The sequence below is a fragment of the Portunus trituberculatus genome, chromosome 18 (assembly GCF_017591435.1).
Source record: "Portunus trituberculatus isolate SZX2019 chromosome 18, ASM1759143v1, whole genome shotgun sequence".
Classification (NCBI taxonomy): domain Eukaryota; kingdom Metazoa; phylum Arthropoda; class Malacostraca; order Decapoda; family Portunidae; genus Portunus; species Portunus trituberculatus.
In genome coordinates, this window is record NC_059272.1 from 15,565,986 (window position 1) to 15,584,035 (window position 18,050).

General features: G+C 43.5%; 2 protein-coding genes across 2 annotated transcripts in view; one reads left to right on the forward strand and one right to left on the reverse strand.

Annotated features, from left to right (window-relative positions):
• LOC123505798 (titin-like) overlaps positions 1–6,823 on the forward strand; it is a 16,097-nt gene extending 9,274 nt beyond the window's left edge. The window contains exons 4-9 of the mRNA XM_045257518.1: positions 1–452; positions 686–757; positions 1,239–1,375; positions 1,618–4,490; positions 4,995–5,107; positions 5,396–6,823. The exon at positions 1–452 is cut by the window's left edge and continues 39 nt beyond it. Coding sequence (XP_045113453.1) covers positions 1–452; positions 686–757; positions 1,239–1,375; positions 1,618–4,490; positions 4,995–5,107; positions 5,396–5,749 — 4,001 coding nt within the window. The 3' untranslated portion in view covers positions 5,750–6,823. The remainder of the gene's footprint in view (positions 453–685; positions 758–1,238; positions 1,376–1,617; positions 4,491–4,994; positions 5,108–5,395) is intronic.
• A 3,161-nt stretch (positions 6,824–9,984) lies between these two features.
• The window catches only part of LOC123505379, a 35,452-nt gene continuing 27,386 nt past the window's right edge, over positions 9,985–18,050 (reverse strand). Inside the window, exons 23-31 of the mRNA XM_045256597.1 lie at positions 17,804–17,913; positions 17,386–17,494; positions 16,704–16,826; positions 15,954–16,060; positions 15,469–15,621; positions 15,123–15,300; positions 14,438–14,559; positions 12,984–13,236; positions 9,985–10,835 (exon numbers count right to left, since the gene is read on the reverse strand). Coding sequence (XP_045112532.1) covers positions 10,632–10,835; positions 12,984–13,236; positions 14,438–14,559; positions 15,123–15,300; positions 15,469–15,621; positions 15,954–16,060; positions 16,704–16,826; positions 17,386–17,494; positions 17,804–17,913 — 1,359 coding nt within the window. The 3' untranslated portion in view covers positions 9,985–10,631. The remainder of the gene's footprint in view (positions 10,836–12,983; positions 13,237–14,437; positions 14,560–15,122; positions 15,301–15,468; positions 15,622–15,953; positions 16,061–16,703; positions 16,827–17,385; positions 17,495–17,803; positions 17,914–18,050) is intronic.

Below are 18,050 nucleotides of genomic sequence, written 5' to 3' on the forward strand. Positions count from 1 at the left end.
CACAGCCACCTGAAGGGAGTGTGACAGCCACATCACCCATCGACCTTTCCCACTCGCACTCCCTCTCCTCCCAGAACGTGGATGCTCGAGAGAGGGACAGCAAAGGTGAAAGCAAGGATGCGGATGGAAAAGGTTCAGTGGTTGACGATGAACTGACAGAGAATGTTGACGTGGCTGACTCAAGGCACAGTGCCACCTCCCCTTCAGCCTCTAGCCGCATGCTGTTTGTGGGGAAGGACATTTACCCTCCCCTCGCTGCCAATGGAACCACCAACAGGACGAGGGACCTTCTAACTTGGCGTCTCAAAGACCAGACACGTCTGAAGGACCTCACCAACAAGATTCTGGCCAGTGTGAAGGATCAGTGGCGGCGGAACGAGGAGTTTGGAATTCTGAACAAACATCCTCATGACGTGGGAGGCTCAGATGGACAGAGCGAGGCAGGGTCCCAGGTGAGGCTTCACTGTTCCTATTAACATTTATTTTTTTTCAATAATTTAGATTTGTAACTACTAACAATTGCATGTGTAGCATCTGACGTTATTTTTCTAACTTTATAAGATTACTTTTTTAATAATTCCATGACCAGAGAAAGCATTGCATACTCCTGAAATCCTAAAGTAACATCATTTGTGTTGCATGATGAATCCTTGGTGAAATGCATAGTTTGTATCGTTGACCACAGGTTGTGGAGAGGCGAGTGGCGCCACCCAAACACTTCGGTCGCCGCCCAAATCGACTACCCTGCGGTCGCCGAGTAAGCCAACACGATCACTTGTACTATAGTCTAAATATCTCTTCTCTACTTGCTGGTGCTTATAGTGTGTTGGGTAGAGTGTTGCCAGGGAGTAGGTTGCCACGTGTGGAAGGCTCAGGTAAACAACTAGGTGCCAAGCTGCCGTATATTGATGAAAGTAACAGGTATACAAAGAAGAGTCCAGCCACCTTCATCAATCTCGAGGCTTGTGGCGGACAGACTCCAACTGAGGAGAAGCGCGGAAAGACACGCGATGTAGGAAGGCGGAAATAAAGTGGATGATTAGACAGTGTCCGAAACGCACACATTGCTATCTCCACTGACTCACCAACCTATCGTTGTGCAATGAAGAAGAAAATGTTACAAAATTGAACGGTTAACTCTCAAAACAGCAATGTGGGTTTACACTAGAATAACCAATATAACTACGAAACTTAATAACTACAACATTTTTGCATTAACTTAAGAATTCCTTTTCCAGAGTGGCTGTAAGTCTGCTAATGAGACTCTGGAACTACGTCGTCGCCTCATGCACGATCTCCAGTCTTCCTTCAGTGCCCCGCTGCCCTCCAGGATTCGCTACCGCCTCAAGAAAAAACCCTCTATTTACACCTCCAAGTAAGTTGTTTGAATACCTGTCTTTCTGCCTTCTCGTGTGTGTGTGTGTGTGTGTGTGTGTGTGTGTGTGTGTGTGTGTGTGTTTTATATAAGAGGTTGCGAGAATATGATTGTGCCTTGGTTAACATTGGTGAATTTCACACATTTTAGAGAGTGATGGGCATGGTGTATGTCGCACGTATAGCAAAATGACACAGCGGTCTTTAAGCAGGTATGAAGGCGCTAACTATTTTGTCTTACAGGAAGCCCAGTTCCCGTCAAGACATCGGTGTGCCGGACATCTATGAGACTGAGGTCTCCATCACCCCAAAATTAAGGCGCCGTCCACCTACTCGTCTCACTCAAGGCGACCATTCCAATGAGTTTGGCTTTGCAGCAGATAGGAAATTTAGTCAGTTTGTATTGCCAGAAGCACATCAGCACGTTGCCTTGGAGTCTTTGTCGATCCCAAACGATGCAGCTACTGATGACAACACCCAGACATACATTCCTCTCAGTCCGGTCTCAGCATCTGATCTTCCTTCGGGCCTGGTGTACCGGCCACCGCGGCGCCCTCCTGGCAGCCAGAAACGACGCACAAGTGGTCTTCTCCGGCGTCCATCTCCATCCGAACCACACTATTTTACCACTCCTTCCTCCCTTCAACATCTCAGTATCCAGGCCCATCTTCCCTACCGCCGTCCCGTCTCTTTCAGATACAGTAGAACACCGAATACTGGTGGTCCTACACGCTCCACCTCTCCTGCCTCCAGGGTTCATCACTCCACCGTCACCAACCGAGATGAGTCCACACATGTCACAAGCACACCTCTCCACAGCAGCACAGCCTCGGGAAACACTCATCCTTCTCAGAAGTATCTTCCCCCAAACAAGGAATACATTCCCCCGCGAGGAACGTCACCCAAACCTCCTGCCAGAGAAGGACCCACCAAACCTCCAGTACATTACGTTCCGCCACAGAATGAATACCTCCCGCCCAAACCCACGGCAGATGTCAAGCCTTCCACTGAATCTTCCCCAACGTATCAGACTCCTGCCAAGGATTATGAGGCATCCACCGAGCACTCTGAGCAGCCCCATTCACAGCCACCAAGAAAGTACATTCCGCCAAATAAAGAATATTTGCCCCCACAGGATAATCAGGAAGATTTCCCTGCACCATCAAAGGAATATAATCCCCAGAAGACTACTCCCAAAGTGCCATCCAGACACTATTTGACACCTAATAAGGATTACAAGACTGTCACTAGACGACCCCACCGACCCTCTTCGGAACAGAAGATTCCTGCGACAGGATACCCTGAGCCTCCAAGAAAGTATCTTCCTCCTGATAAGAACTTCGGGCCAGACGGGACTGGCCTTGGTGGTCGACGACCTCCGTCTCGGAGACGCCGACCTGGTAAAAGGAGGAGAAAGAACAGGAAACGACCCACTCCTCCTAGTAGGAAATACATCCCCCCTAATAAGGAGTATCTACCTCCTCACAGCGACTCTCACTCCGCCAAAGAACCGTCGAAAACATACGAAACACCTGACAAAGAATACTTGCCTCCCAAAAACTACTCCTTGCATTCTGACTCCATGACGGCAACCACTGTAACAGTACCTTATACCATCCCACCCAGGACGTACCTGCCGCCTCACCTTGACCACAGTACTGCAGCTCCCTCCTACACCACCCCTACTCCTCACTCTAACTACGTACCCCCGCACCTACCCACCCCACCCACCTCGTCTCTCAAGCAGCCTCATTCAGGATACAGTCCTCCAGCTGTGACTTACGGCCCTCCAGTCAGGACTTACCAGCCGCCCACTAACAGTTACATCCCACCCCAAGGGACAACCACGCTTCCAGGCTGGCTGCACAACATTAAGACAGACCACGCCTCATCAGGTCCTGCCCAGCCTGAGGTGTACGTTTCCAGATTTCCCCCACCTCTTAAAGTGTTTGCCGATCACCACGCTTCCCCTATAACAACACCCCAACCTGCGTACACTCCCCCAGTGAGGACTTATCAACCTCCCATAAAAGAATACCTCCCTCCCACCCTGTCTCACTCCACCACTCCCAAACCAGTCTATACAGGACCGCCGCCGCCGCCGCCACCAATCCACCGACCTCTTGATCCCGCTTTCCTTCCCGTCCCTAAGCGGCCCTCCACCCACTACCTACCTCCTCATGCAGATTATCAGTCACCTGGACACGCTGACGCCACTCACCCTACGGCCACGCCTAAACCTCACTACATCACCATCATCCTGCCTCCTGAAACCTCTCCCAAACCAGATTATATTCCTCCAGCACCTCCAAAGAAGGAGTACGTTCCCCCGTCCTCCCCTAAACCAGATTACGTCCCTCCCTCTTCCCCTAAACCAGATTACGTCCTCCTCTTCCCTAAACCAGATTACGTCCCTCCCTCTTCCCCTAAACCAGATTACGTCCCTCCCTCTTCCCCTAAACCAGATTATGTTCCTCCCTCTTCTCCTAAACCAGATTATGTCCCTCCCTCTTCCCCAAAGCCAGATTATGTCCCTCCCTCTTCCCCTAAGCCAGATTACGTCCCTCCGTCCTCCCCTAAACCAGATTACGTGCCACCAACTTCTCGTAAACCGGAGTACGTGCCGCCTAAAGCACCCAAACCTGGATCCTCTGCTAGACATCCTCCAGCGAGCGTCACCACTTACAGGCCCTCGCACGATCCCAAGATACAGCAGCTGCAAGACTTTAGCCATCCTGGGAGAGTCCGGCCCTCCCCCTCTAGGCCGTCCTCCCCCCCAGTGTACTATCCCACAACCCCCGGTCCAGGATATAATGAATTACCAAAGCACATCACTGGCCATCGTCCTCTCACACCAAGGCCCTTCATTGAGGATTATTATGATGATGATTACTACTATGATGACGAAGACGATGACTACTACTATTACTATGATGATGACGACGACTATTACTATGACTATGATGATTACTACGACTATTATTATTACTATGATGACTACGACTATGACCCCTACTCAGCACCTCTACGAACTCCTTTCCAACTCACCTTCCAAGACGACTACGACATCCACGAGAACGACATCCTGGAGTATGGTTACATCGCCGGCATTCCTGGTAAGTGGCTCTTCGCTTCCATGCTTCGGCTCAACTTATATTCAGGATTTTTTCAGTGACTTGTTATTTTTTTCTGTGATGACTATGAAAGTTATGTATGCATATATGAAGCGTTTTATGAAGGTAGCGGTCCCAACAGAGCACATTCAAGAAAGCAGTAATCAAATTTGAGAAGTGTGTACTCCACGTGGTGATAAATGTTTGTTATTAACTTCTTCAGTACTGGAATGCATTTTTACCTTGAGGTTTGGGTATGATAAGACGATTTTATTTACATTAGGAAGAGTTTATGGAGATCAGAAGATTATTGGCCAGAGAATTCACTATTTAAATCACCACATAAGTATCTGAAGCTGTATAAAATCATCAAAGTAGTAAGCAGAATAAACATGAAAACCCGTCATGGTACTGAAGAGGTTAAGCTGCCTAATTAAGGAAAATATAGGATTGGATCTGTACTGAGAATGTGTCTGCTTTCAATACTCATTTGTTTGTGCTTCACAGGTCGAGCGGGTCGCGACTATCCCATTCTCAGTTATATCCCTCTCACGTCCTTTGGCTGCGATCTGGTGGCAGACTACCCTGGATACTATGCTGACATGGAGGCCGGCTGTCAGGTAGGGCAGGCTGGCTGTATTGACATCTTAGGCTTGCTAATATTATACCATTATTGCACTCTTCACTTATCTTTGAAACTTTTTATAACGATACCTTTTCTTATTCATTCATCTTTTTCCATTATTTTATCAAACAAAATTTAAGATGAAATGAAGCTATCAAACATATCACTGATGCTGTGAATGACTATTTCCTTAATAGTAGCAACTCTGTTTGCTTACAATGTTAATGAAAGGTATGCATAAAATATTGTTGTTTGGCTGATTGGTTGTCTTGGCCCTGTGCAGGTTTTCCACATCTGTCACCGTAGTGGCCGACAAGACTCCTTCCTGTGTCCCAATGGTACTGTATTCAACCAGAAGTACTTTGTATGTGACTGGTGGTACAACTTTGCCTGTGAGGACGCGCCCTTTTTCTACCCTGTGAATGCTGCTATTGGGCAGCCGGGCGTCCCGCTACATAGGAACGCTTTCGAGCCTGATCTGCGACTGGTACACAACCTTCCACCCCTTCACGCACGCCCACGCCCACACCCACAGCCACGCCCAGCCACACTTATTCCCCACCACCTGGATCCCCCGCCTGAGCTGGTAACTCTCGCACCTCTCCCTCCTGAACTTGTCCACACCGCCTTAGGATGAAATGCAGGATTTCCAATATCTACTGTTGTCGCTCAAGCAGGATAACCAAGTCACTTTATGCCGGGGAGCACCACAGGACGCCAACAGGAACCCTTCATCACCAGCATGCAGATCCTTATTGTTATTAGTTTTTTTTTTTTCTTTAATCACCAGTTCTACTTAAAAATGTCTAGGTATATGGCTACCTACTACTTCTCAATGTTGATTTTGTTCTTTCAGGAATTGGTCACAAGGGATTTTTTTCCTGAGGTGATTGTATGCAGGATTCTATACCACTATTGGTATTTTGGGTATTGTTTGAAGTCACCCTGTGTGAATCGTGTGCATAGTATTTGTTATATTTCGTACCTTTCTTAGTGTAGCATAATGTTTCGGTTCAGACTTTCATTGGGTGTAGTTCCTGTATGTTGCGTTCTATCATCCTGCTGAGTAAGTATTCAGTAACCTGTTGTTGAAACTCTTTGTTTTAGTCTGTTATTGTGGTCACTTGTTGCAGTCTTCACATGTAAGTTCACTTTGTTTTAGTCGTTTGATGGTTCCCTTGTCCTTGTTGTGTGTTCATATATAGTCCCACAGGTGTGTCCGTTGTCTACTGTGAGTATCTAGTCCATTGTTGTGTAAATACTACTTGTATACCCCTTCAGGCACCCAGTCTCGCTCCTCGTGATAAGACCACATGCGCCTTCCTTATTTTAGATTGTGAAGGAAAGCTCCTACTTAATAACCTCTCCCTGCACCCCGTGACATACCGCAGGGCACTCATGAAGGACCTCTCGTCAGGCGCAGCTCTCCCTCATGCTTGTAGTGTTTCCTGGGAGAGATGAAAGGTGAAAACTGTGAGAGCGATGTGAGAGGCATAGAGAGACATAATATTATTGTCAACTACACCTACTCCCAAACAGATTCACGCCTCTTATCTTTGTAACTTTTCCTGGCCCTTCCGGAGATAAAAAAAAAAAAAAAAAAACGTCCGTTGAAATGTCCAAAGAAATTTGCTTTGTAGTGCTTTTATTGTGTGTGTATGATATGTACTGCGCCTCATATTTTACATTAGTACATGTTTACTCTGGGTAAGTCCATGTTTTTCTTCCAGCTAGAATTGAAGGAGACCTTATTTTACGGATATGCGTTACCACAGCCATTATGTGTTATCAAATGATTAAGAAACACGGCAGTCTATTTAAAGTTTCTGGATCGACATCAACATCCTCGCAACGGAGTGGAAGGGCCAACCTACTTTGACCAATAAATTAGTTAATAGCGAACATTCCTCATTAAAATATTATCTGGGACAGTGTAAATGTTTTTCTCTACGCTGCACTACACTTTAAAAATGAAGTGCAAGATGGTATGTCCATATAGTGCAGAACTGCTCGCTAGTCGGAGATACTCGGAGGCTTCAAATGTTCAATAAATAATTGAGTTTAACAAGTGGTGATGTTACACACACTCATGAGGCTCGAAACTATAGCAACAAGGGTCAAGAACCACCACGCCACGTGGAGGAAATGAGTGTCTACGTTTATGTTTTTTTTTTTTTTTTTTTTTTTCATATATTTAAGGTGAACAATTATGGATGGTTTGTATCCTAACTAGGATAAGGAGACTAGGGGGGGTACAGGGTCAGGGTCTATAATGTGTTAAAGATGTTATAGGTGGTACACCCACGGGCTTGGCATCATTGCTGTGCCAGATGACTGCCACTTTTCCATCCTTCTTCTCATATATATTAACCACCTCATTTAATTAACCCCATCTTGGAGAGAAGGTTACACAGAATTGCCAATTTATCAAGTCACTAAATTTAACTACTTTTTGTGAGATTTAGCTACCATTTTTTTTTTTAAATTTAGCAATACAACTAGTAAAACAAAGAAAAAAGAAAAAAAGTGTTTTACTCAAATACATCAGTGAACCGGTTGTATAAGAGAGAGAGAGAGAGAGTTATAACTGCGTTTGCCGCTATCCTGTATGCGACTATACGTACGACACGCGTCAGCCCACAACCGTCAGTGAGGGTTGGGTGGTATGGTAATGGTTTGGGTTCGGGGTTGGGATGGACCAAGGAAGATACAGATATACTATAGAATCCTTGGGATGGACCTTCGCCTTCACGCTCGGTGCTTGCGCCTCTCTAATTCATCATCAACGATATTTATTTCATTATCATTGTTATTTCATTGCTCTTACCATTTTTCTTTATCCACATTATTACTTTAATTACCTTTGTTACTCTCTACTCCGTCCATCCATCGTCTTTTTTTTTACCCAGTACCCAACTAGTGACTCATTTCTCCCTTCCTCCTCCATGGTGACGTTCTTGAGAGAGAGAGAGAGATTCTTTATTCGAGAGGTAATACATCTCTATTGTCAAAGTAGTTCAATATTTCGTTTGTTTTTGTTCTTTTCGCCCACTTTTTACGGCAGGTGTCAGATTTCTTGATAGTACTCACACAAAAAGGCACTCCACAGTGTAGCTCTGCTCACAATCAAGATGGCTTGGAGTCTCGGACGCGGCGAAGCAAATGAACGAACCTCTGCTGCAAGTAAATACGAGATGTAATTCGAGCCTCGAGGGATTGTGGCCTTGCTGTCCCGGACTCCCGGTGTGTATGATGTGTGTGTGGTGTGGTCTCAGTCTCTCAGACTCTCAGTCCTATCCAAAGATTAGTCAGTATGACTACGAGTACGTGGCTATGAGCTTTGAGCTCTCCGTAGTGGAAAGGCTGGCTGCGTGACCACCAAAAAAACCTAAGGTAACCACCAAAGGCCTTTCCCTCTACTTGGCACCCTAGGCAGAGGCAGGTCACGGTCCTCACGGCTAGCTTAAATGCTCATGGGTGGGATGCAGTCTGACAGGGAGCTCTTTGAGGTGAAGCTGTGGGTGTTCTCTTAGTTCCTTTCCTTCTTTTTGTTGCTGTAGGGTTGTTTATCTATAATGGTATTTTGTGAAGAATCTTATGATCATTGATTGGTGAATCTTACCGATAGCACCTGCATAAGTATTTTTAAATACCCTCCTTCCGCCTCAGCAAGCTTGGGGTAACGTAGGGAATCTGGGGTTTTGGGGAACGAGACATTTAACAAAATTTGCCTCTTAAAAAGTCTACGGACCCCCTTATCCTAAACTAGCTGTGATCCCCAGATGCCCCCTAGGTTCTTTACCCTAACCTAACCAAACCTAATCTTAACTTCTTTAAGCAGGGGAGGGGGTCTGCATGCCGCAGACCACCCCCCCCATAGAATAAACTGACTGGGGGGCTGTGCCCCCAGCCCCTCTCCAGAGGATCTTTACCCTAACTCAACGTAACTGTCCAGCACAAGTGCCTTTCCATACACTTCACACTGTTTTTCTTTCAAGTTAAGCTTGTGTGTGACCTTAACAAAAGTCAAAGAGATCCTTCGCTTTACCACAGTACCGCAAGCAAAAGTCAGTTAGTCCAATACTGCAATTCTCACACCTGTTTGCCACCATCACATTAACTATTGTGATCATGAAGCTGGTTGGCTGCCTTGCAGAGGTTAGGTAATGGGAGTGCCCAGGTCCACACATTTTGCCCTCTAATTGGCAGCTCTAATGTGATTTGACAACTTAACGTCTTGTGATTGGCAGGCGTGACATAATGTTGTACTAGGTCTCAGTGGCCACATGCTCACCAACACCTGAACACATGCATAAGTCTCCTTGCTCGTGAGTGGGACAAAAAGCTTCGTCATTGTAGACTTAGGTAGTTTTTGGCAGGCCGCCAAATAAAGCGCACACACACACACACACACAAAAAAAAAAAAAATAAATAAATAAATAAAAAAAAAAAAAAAAAACGGTGTTGGGCATAAACAACTTCATCACTAAATGTCAGTATTTCACTGCTTCATTAGGTGGTATTGGTAAGATTATCCTATTGGTTTTGTACATTATGATGTATAGGATGACACGTTTAATTTCTTAAAGGATGATTCAAGTGTCACCTCGTACGCCAAAGTACTGCTATTGCTGACATGTTTTCTGCTTAAAATTGCTTGTAACAAAAAAATAATGAAATCATAGTTTTGCATTTGAAATGCATTATGGTTCTACTATAAAAAATTTATCCAAGAATATAATATGACATAATGAGTAAGGTGTTATATTGAATTGGTAGTGAATCACTTGTGACTCACTTCTGCATCCATTTACAATAAAAATGTATTATTTAGCTGGAAGAACTGAGTGGACAAATAAGCATATGCAGAAATAGGGTGCAGCTCTCTGCAAAGTGGCTTGCTTTATTTGATGATTTGAACTTTAAATAGTACATAGGTCAGCCATAATGCCCCTTGGATACTTCATAGAAACAATAAGAGATTGTTGATCTGATGACAGGATAAATCTTACCCACATGAGGGCTTAGCTGAGGAACAAAACCCTAAAGGACAGAATGGTGGCTCAGGTGTTTGTACCATGATGACTGTTAGGTCCCAAGTATTTCAGGGGCATTTGTACACCTGTGGTCACTACACAGCAATTAGATTATTAGATCACCTAGGAAGAGGTAAACTTATATTGAGACTATTGTGTAGAGAAGAGGTCATTGACTTGAGTTTTAAAGCTTTCATAATCGTAACCATCTCATTTCCTAGCCATTAGATCATTTATTTATGATAAAAATTAAGAAATAATATGTATGTTCTCTAAAGTTCAAGATAGATTTAGAAATGAGGGAACACAAATGCATTGAAAATTTTAGAATATAGCCAGACAGAGGGAAGGAAGGCATAGTGTGTTTGAGATTTGTTGAAGGAAGCAAGGGATTTGGGATGGAGGAGAGAATGTTGGATGCAAGAAAAAGAGGAGTGAAGACATAAGTGGAAATGGGCAGTGTGGAGGAAATGTGAAAAAAACCTAGTTATCATTGGAGTCTTCATCTGTAAAATTGTAGGTGCGCTTCATAAGGACCCTTTGCTCCTGCTGTTCCTCGGAGGGTGTGTTAGGCAAGGAGGTAGTTGGTGATGCAGTGACCTGGCTTGTCCGCTCCTCACTGCTAGTGTACCAGCTGCTGCCAGTAGTAATGCTGGTGCTGTGGGAAGATGTGAATCTGATGGTGATCTGTTCACACCAAACTGTTACCAATGTCAGGCAATAATAGACTATTCATTAGTGATTTTCCAAACCAAGCTTGTTGCCCTGTCCAATCCTATGCTGATGATATCATCCTACACTCTCCCATGTCCTTTTAGAGGTGGAGATGATCAATCCTTCAGGAAGTAAACAGGTCATGCAGGGATGCTATAAAACACCAGCTGACTTCTGATCTCTCTCTAGAATTTCTGATTGGGGCTGGAAAACTTCAATGCCTAAAAAACTCAGTTCCTCCATATATCAACTCGACACAACCTTCCAGACGTCTATTTATCTCCTCTTCTTCAATGACACTCAAATGTTATTTTTTTTCTACATTGAATATCTTTTGTCTGTCCTTTAACTTTTAATCCAAACTGGAAACTTCACACCTCATCTCTTACTAAAACAATTTCTATTAAGTTAGGCATTTTGAGTTTTCTCAGCAATTTTTTTTTTCTCCCCCCTAAACTGTTAACTCTGTACAGAGACATTATACGTCCATGTATGAAGCATTCTTCACATGTATGGGGGTTCCACTCACACTTTCTTGAATAGGTTGGAATCAAAAGCTTTTTGTCATCAACTCCTCTCCTCTGACTGTCTTCAGCCTCTTTCTCATCATTGCAATATTGCATCTTTTGCTATCTTATACCATTATATTCATGTCAACTGCTCTTCTGATCTTAATAACTGTATGTCTTTCCTCCTCCTACAGTCTCACTGCACAAACCTTTCTTCTTTCTCTCACTCTTATTCTGTCCAACTCCCTAATGCAAGAGTTGGCCAGTACTTCCAATCATTCATACCTTCCTCTGTTAAACTCTGGAACTCCCAACCTATTTCTCTATTTCTGTCTACCTATGACTTGAACTCATTTAAGATGGAAGTTTCAGGACATTTATCTCATTCTCTTGGCAAACTCTCTTGACCCTTTTCTGGGACTGGCATCTCAGTGGGCCTTTTTGTTTAATAGTTTCTATTGCCCTTGTCCAGGTTTCCCCTCTTTCATAAATTAAAGAAAAAATGCTCATATATTTTGTATAGAATTAGTTGCAAAAGATATGGCAAGAAAGACAAAGAAAAGAAAATTATGTTTATGTACACTAAAAGATGAATACCTAGTATGTTTTACTGAGTAACATGATATTGTCCTGCCACTTAGCCTTCTCAAACACACCATACCTTCCCTCATTTCACCATCACCTTGAGTTCTTGGGTTTGTTGGAGTTATTTTATTTTGTCTCCTCCTGTTTGTTAGCACTTCAACAAGGGAGCAAAAATTTGGATAAATGCTCAAGTTTGCAGTGTGAGCTCAAGAGAAGAGTAGCATACCATACACTGCCTATGGTGTTCTTTCTCTAATTTTAAGATAATTAATTAATTAGGAATAAACTTAATTTGATTCCTTCTCTTATTTTCATTGTCATAGTTCTTCTTCAAATTTATCCATTAATCTTTACAGTATTTGGATATGAAGTTCAGGAAGCAGGATCCAGATGGGTGGTCAACACTACAGCAGCCATGCTTAATGACCAGCAGCCAGGTGGCATTGCCAGATAGCACTTTGGCCAGTGTCCAATTAGCCATGCTTAATGCCAGTGTCCAGGTTGCTATGCTCAATGGCTGACTCCCTTATGGTTATGCCAGTGGCAGAGTTCAGTAGTGATCCCACATAGCCACAACAATTAAACAGGAGTTGATGTCCTGTTCTGACACCCATTGTTTTAATGGTCATATCCAATGGTGAGTACTATACCAGACTCCAGTGTACTGATAACTATGTCAGGAACTGTAAGACAGCAAGTTTTTGCTGTTGGGTGAAAGAGGAACAATTTTGGTCTGCTTGATGGAATGTTTGCCTCCACCTTGGGTTCCAGAGCAGAGGCAGGTGGTTGGTGCCTTGTGATGTGGCTTGGAGTAGGAATGGGGTAACATATGACCAGGTAGGAATAATAAGGCTTTACTTTTACCATTTTACTTATCTTTATTTTTCATCTTGAAGGTTCCCTCAAGTTTTGAGCTTGACTCAGTAAATGGTGTTGGGAATCCAACTGTGGATACTGATGGAAATTTGTTGTCAGACTTTTTGAAGCCTGAAGCATGTGGGAGTGAAATACTGTGATCTCAATCTGCTTGAGAAATGTTACACTGCTGGGGCCTGTTGCTTTTTATTGTGAAGATGGTTATACCCTGTGCGGGAATCGCTCTGCCTTGTTGTGGGGTGGACATGCCCTCTGAGGGGGTGAGGTGCCCATGGGAGGAACAGACTCTTTCATTAGCTGGAGACATCTGCCCCAACCTTGATGAGTGTGTGTCGGCTGAAGAGGAGGATCTGCTGCTTACTTGCTTACTGTAGCCTGGTTTGCTTCCCACTGGTGTGATCACCCTGCAGGAGGGAGACAGGGAGTGAGCACTGCTGGTTGCCACTCTTTGGACAAAATCACAATATTCTGCATATGTCATTTCAACTTTTCAATGTTTCATATAGAGAAGCAAATTTATAGCAAAAATGGCATCCTTGAAGACACACCCTGCTAAGAGTGAGGTTTGCAGGCTGGAGAAAAGTGTCATGCACTCACGCAAGCTTTTATGCAGATATGCATTTCAGTAGCCATGCTGATATTGATATGTGATTACCCACATGCTGGCCAGGCAGAGCTTGACCAAGAAAGGCTTGAAGAATTACGTCTAGGTGTAATCTTTTTCACGAGCCAAGCTGGCAGACCACAGCATTGGTTTGGTATGTTCATCATTGGAGTACTTTCAATCCTACAATTGCTCTTGAGTGAGGTTTTGGTTGTGTAGGATTATTATGACTAATGCTGAGGGATATTCATGAGGATAAGGTCAAAAAGAAAGTACATATCGAATTTGAGGTCACTTTCTTGGGTTAGGGAGTCTGCCAACTTACAGTAAGAGGGGACTACTGCTATGGCTGTTACAGGAGTAATGAGTGAAGTAATTCAACTAAAGAAAAGTTTCTTTAAGATGGGAGGAGCCAATACCTGATGGCCAACAACCTAGGCTAGTGGTGGACAACAGAGAGAAGGGAGGCGTTGGCTGCGCTGCGGCTGCTTGACAGAGGGACAACATTATCTCTGTAATATGGGATAGGAAATGCTGAGAGGAGCCATGGAGTGTACCAGACACTGCTTAAAAAGTTGCTGATTAAAAAAAGATCTCACAAAAGTATGACAGATATGGATTGCAGTGTTAGTGCACTACTGCTTTCTTTGTGTGGGAGATGGCATGAGTTTTGGAGGCAAGTGTCACACAGCCAGTTGTCAGAATGCACACTCTGTAATGTGTGTGTGTGTGTATGTGTATGTGAGTATGTTTTATGTTTAAAAGTAAAGAAAAGGAAACTAAATCTGGAAGCAGCACACAAGAATAAAGCATTGCTGAGTAAAGACACACATATGTATTAGATAACATACGAGATGATCCACAGCTCCACGCAGACACACGTGACACGCAGTTAGTCACTAAAAGATGAAAAAAAGGAAAAAAACAACACTTGAGGAATAGATCACCACCTTATTGAGTCACACACTTTGTTGCCACTTGTTGGCTACACCTGCCCTCACCTGGACACGTCCTCTGGCTTGCGCGTTGGAGTGATGCGGGAGCGTGCACTGATGCTCAGAATCTCACTGCGTTTGTATGTAAGCTCTGTGCCACAGCACAGGCGATGCATCTTGCTGCGGAACTGTGGGATGAGGAAATGACTAAACTGTGGGCTGAGGAGGAGTAGGTGACTCACTACTGAGGAAAGGTTTGTATTTATCTCCCAAGAAGAAAGAATGGAGTTGTGGGAGGAGGAGGAAGAGGGTACATTTTATTTGGATGAAGCAGAATTATTGTCTCTAAGAGGAAGTAACAGATAACAGGTCAAGGAGAGGTGATGACATGAATTAGTCATTGTTTCTTTGATGAAGGGATGGAAAATAATGTCTACTTTTGCAGTGTACATTGGAAAGGTGGCAATTTTTTCTTGCTTTTTTAAAATGATTACAAATATCACAGAGAGAGCATTTGCTTGCCATGTAAGCTGAACAGAAGGTGTCTTTGTTGTTATAACAATTATATGATTCCATCAGTAGTGAGTGGGATGACCCAAGCAAGTCAGTCAGTTTAACCTATTGCTTTTGAATTGTCTTAATAAGTCCTTGATTTTGGAGCATTTTTTCTCTAATGATTGAAACTATTGTGGTTTTGTGCTCTTTACCAAACATGTGTTAATATCCATGAACCAATGATGGGTGTCCTCACCGTGTCATCAAAGGAGGTCCTGGCACCTACAATGGTGGTGGCGAGCACCAGGGTCATGACACAGAAAAACACGTAGGTGCCCTGGTCTCCTGACTGGTTGGCAGCCACCCCAAAGGACCAAGCCACCAGTAGCTCCACACACAGGGCAAGCACCACCCATCTCAGCTTGTGGCTGTCGCTGTGCAAGGCAGAAAAAAGAGGAACCTTATGACAATCAGTCAGAAAGCACGACAAATCAAGCATCCACTTTGTGTCTATTATATAAGGGTGCAGTGTTGACTTGATAACATATTAACTGTAAGTGAATAAGTATTTGATTGATGGCAGGTGGGTGGTAAGCAATCACCATTGTCTGCCACGATGGTCCTCCTCAGCCAGCTCAGGTGGTGTCTGCTGCGTAAAAAAGGTGTTGCCCAACAGGAAGATGGTGGCTGCCACCAGGAGGCAGATAGGCACCACCTCTCCCCACATTGCACTCCCATTAGGGTTGACCCAACAGCTTACAGGGGCAGAGAAGGATTATAAAAGGATGTAGTATTAGAAAGGATTACTAAAAAGTGCTGACTGGATGTTGGCAGAGGTAAATATAATTATTGAACACTGATAAGAAATATGTTAGCATTTTTTATTAATTGAAAGTAGCAAATATAAGAAAATAATAAGGAAATGAATGCAAACATGAGAAAAATTATGCAAGGCTCAAGCAAAAATACCACAAAAGGAGTCACTGAGAACAATTTGGTAGCAAGATCGCTGTCCATGCTCAGTCTCTTTATATGCAGCCTTTTGGTTTCTCTGTAGCATAATCTTTGTCATTTCTTTTCCACTTACTTTCCAACACTTAAATCAGGGTACTCTTGGGAGCCAAATCCTGCTGTGAAGGCTACCACCAGGAGAGGCAGTGATACACCTGCCACCACCATCACCCAGTTTGATCTCTGTTGGAGGAAAGAAAATGAAGTGAGGGCTAGTGGTACTGTGTTATACTTGCATTCACATGCCATGGTGTAATTATCTGGAGAACACTCTGTTTTCATATGATACCAGTGAAGCTCTATGGCATTTGTTGCTTTGCTCCTGGGACTCATGAGAATTTATAATCCAGTCTTGTGAGGTAGACTGATTTTATATATGAGCAAAACTTTGTTTGGTACTAACTTTTTATGATCTATGAAAAACTTACATGATGAATCTGTTGAACTGATTTTTTTTCTGAGTTTAGAGACAGCTCTTGAAAACAAGTGTGGTAGAGTAAGAGATTTACCAAAAATGGCAGGCACCACCTGGGGATTGAACCTGATACCTTCCACTTGCCAGGTGGACATGCTACCTGTTACATCATAGTCACATCCTGGTGACAACCCTCACATCTCCTCCCTAAGGACCCCATGGCAGTCCATTCAGGATAATTTGTATTACTTGCTGGATCCCACTCACTGTGCCATGTTGGGTGAAACAGAAATACAGCGCAGCTAGACTGAGTTTAATGTGCTTCTGTACAGTAAGCTGACAGGTGTCCAACTGACAGAAAAAACAACTCTTACTCTGTTAACACAGCAGCTAATGCCTAGGCTGACTTACCTGGAATGGACTCTTGATGTAGATAACCAACAGATGGGCAATTGTGAGTGCTTCCAACATCAGGAATGTGAAGGCACACAAGAAGAGGAAGTGAAGAGCCACTGCTACCCCAATGCAGGCAGTCTGGTGGAATGAGGGAAAAGATTAGGAGTGTGGGAAGCACTGGGGACATGAAAGAAAAGACAGGCAGTGAGAAGATACTGGATTGGAAACTGAAGGGAGAAAAAGAACAATTGAATGAGAAAGTTGAAGATAAAATTCCAAAATTTTGGGGTGAGAATGATATTGATCTAAGAGAGTTGTTGTGAAACAAGGAGGAGGAGGATGAAGGAAAAAGCACACAAAAGGATGGAAATATGGAAAAGTGACTTCTGAATAAAAAGTTAAAAAGGAAATAGGAAGTGCCTTTCAGTAACTCAAGAAAACTTTTAAATTAAAGTAGAAGTAATCCCTCCATCATGGTATTTTATGGAACTGGAATAATCTATTAAGCATGGTACCTGTACTACAACATGCTGGAATAATAGTACTACTTGAGAAGAGTGAAATGTTCCCTCTATCATGATACTTATGGAGCTAGAGCAGTGTCACAACACCAGGTTTATAAAGACTTAATGGAATGTTTTCATTAAAGGAGTTTACTTTCTCTAAGGATGCAAGGTCTATATACTTGTATTCTTACCTCACTGTTTGTCTGTGCTGAGGTTGGATAGACGATCATCAACACAAGATAGGCTACCATCAGTGCTGACTCGAATCCCAACTGAGCCACACAGTCCTGGTAGAACATCCTGTAAAGGTTACAGAAGTGACAGACCAATAACTCAATGGAAATTGACAAATGTTTGATTGTCTGATATGGTCAGTATTGAATACAAATCACTGATGTGTTTGGAGAGTTAGTACCAAACATCTTAATGTGCATTTGCACTCAGATTGATCTATCTTTAGGATCATCTGACCAGGAGGTTGTATTGATTCCCAGAATGCTGAAGAAAGAAGACAATGTCTCTGCTTGAGTACTTTCAACTCTATACACATTAGCAATGCTTCATCTAAGGCAGTATAGTAGTAGCACCACCAATAAAAACAAAGCCTACCCTGTAGCGAAGAAGAAGAGCATGGTAATGATGCAAGCGGCCACCAGGAGGGAGTTACATACCAGCTGCAGTGCTTGGTACTGCAGCATTGGTGACATGCCCAAAAGCAGCTGTTGGCAGCAGAGCAAAGATATTAAAACCACATCAGCCAATAGTAGAGACTGACTGCAAGCTCTGTTTCATCCACTCTTGTGTCTCATGTCTAGATCAAAGGTTAGAATGAAAAGTATGGTGAAGTCCAAAGCCT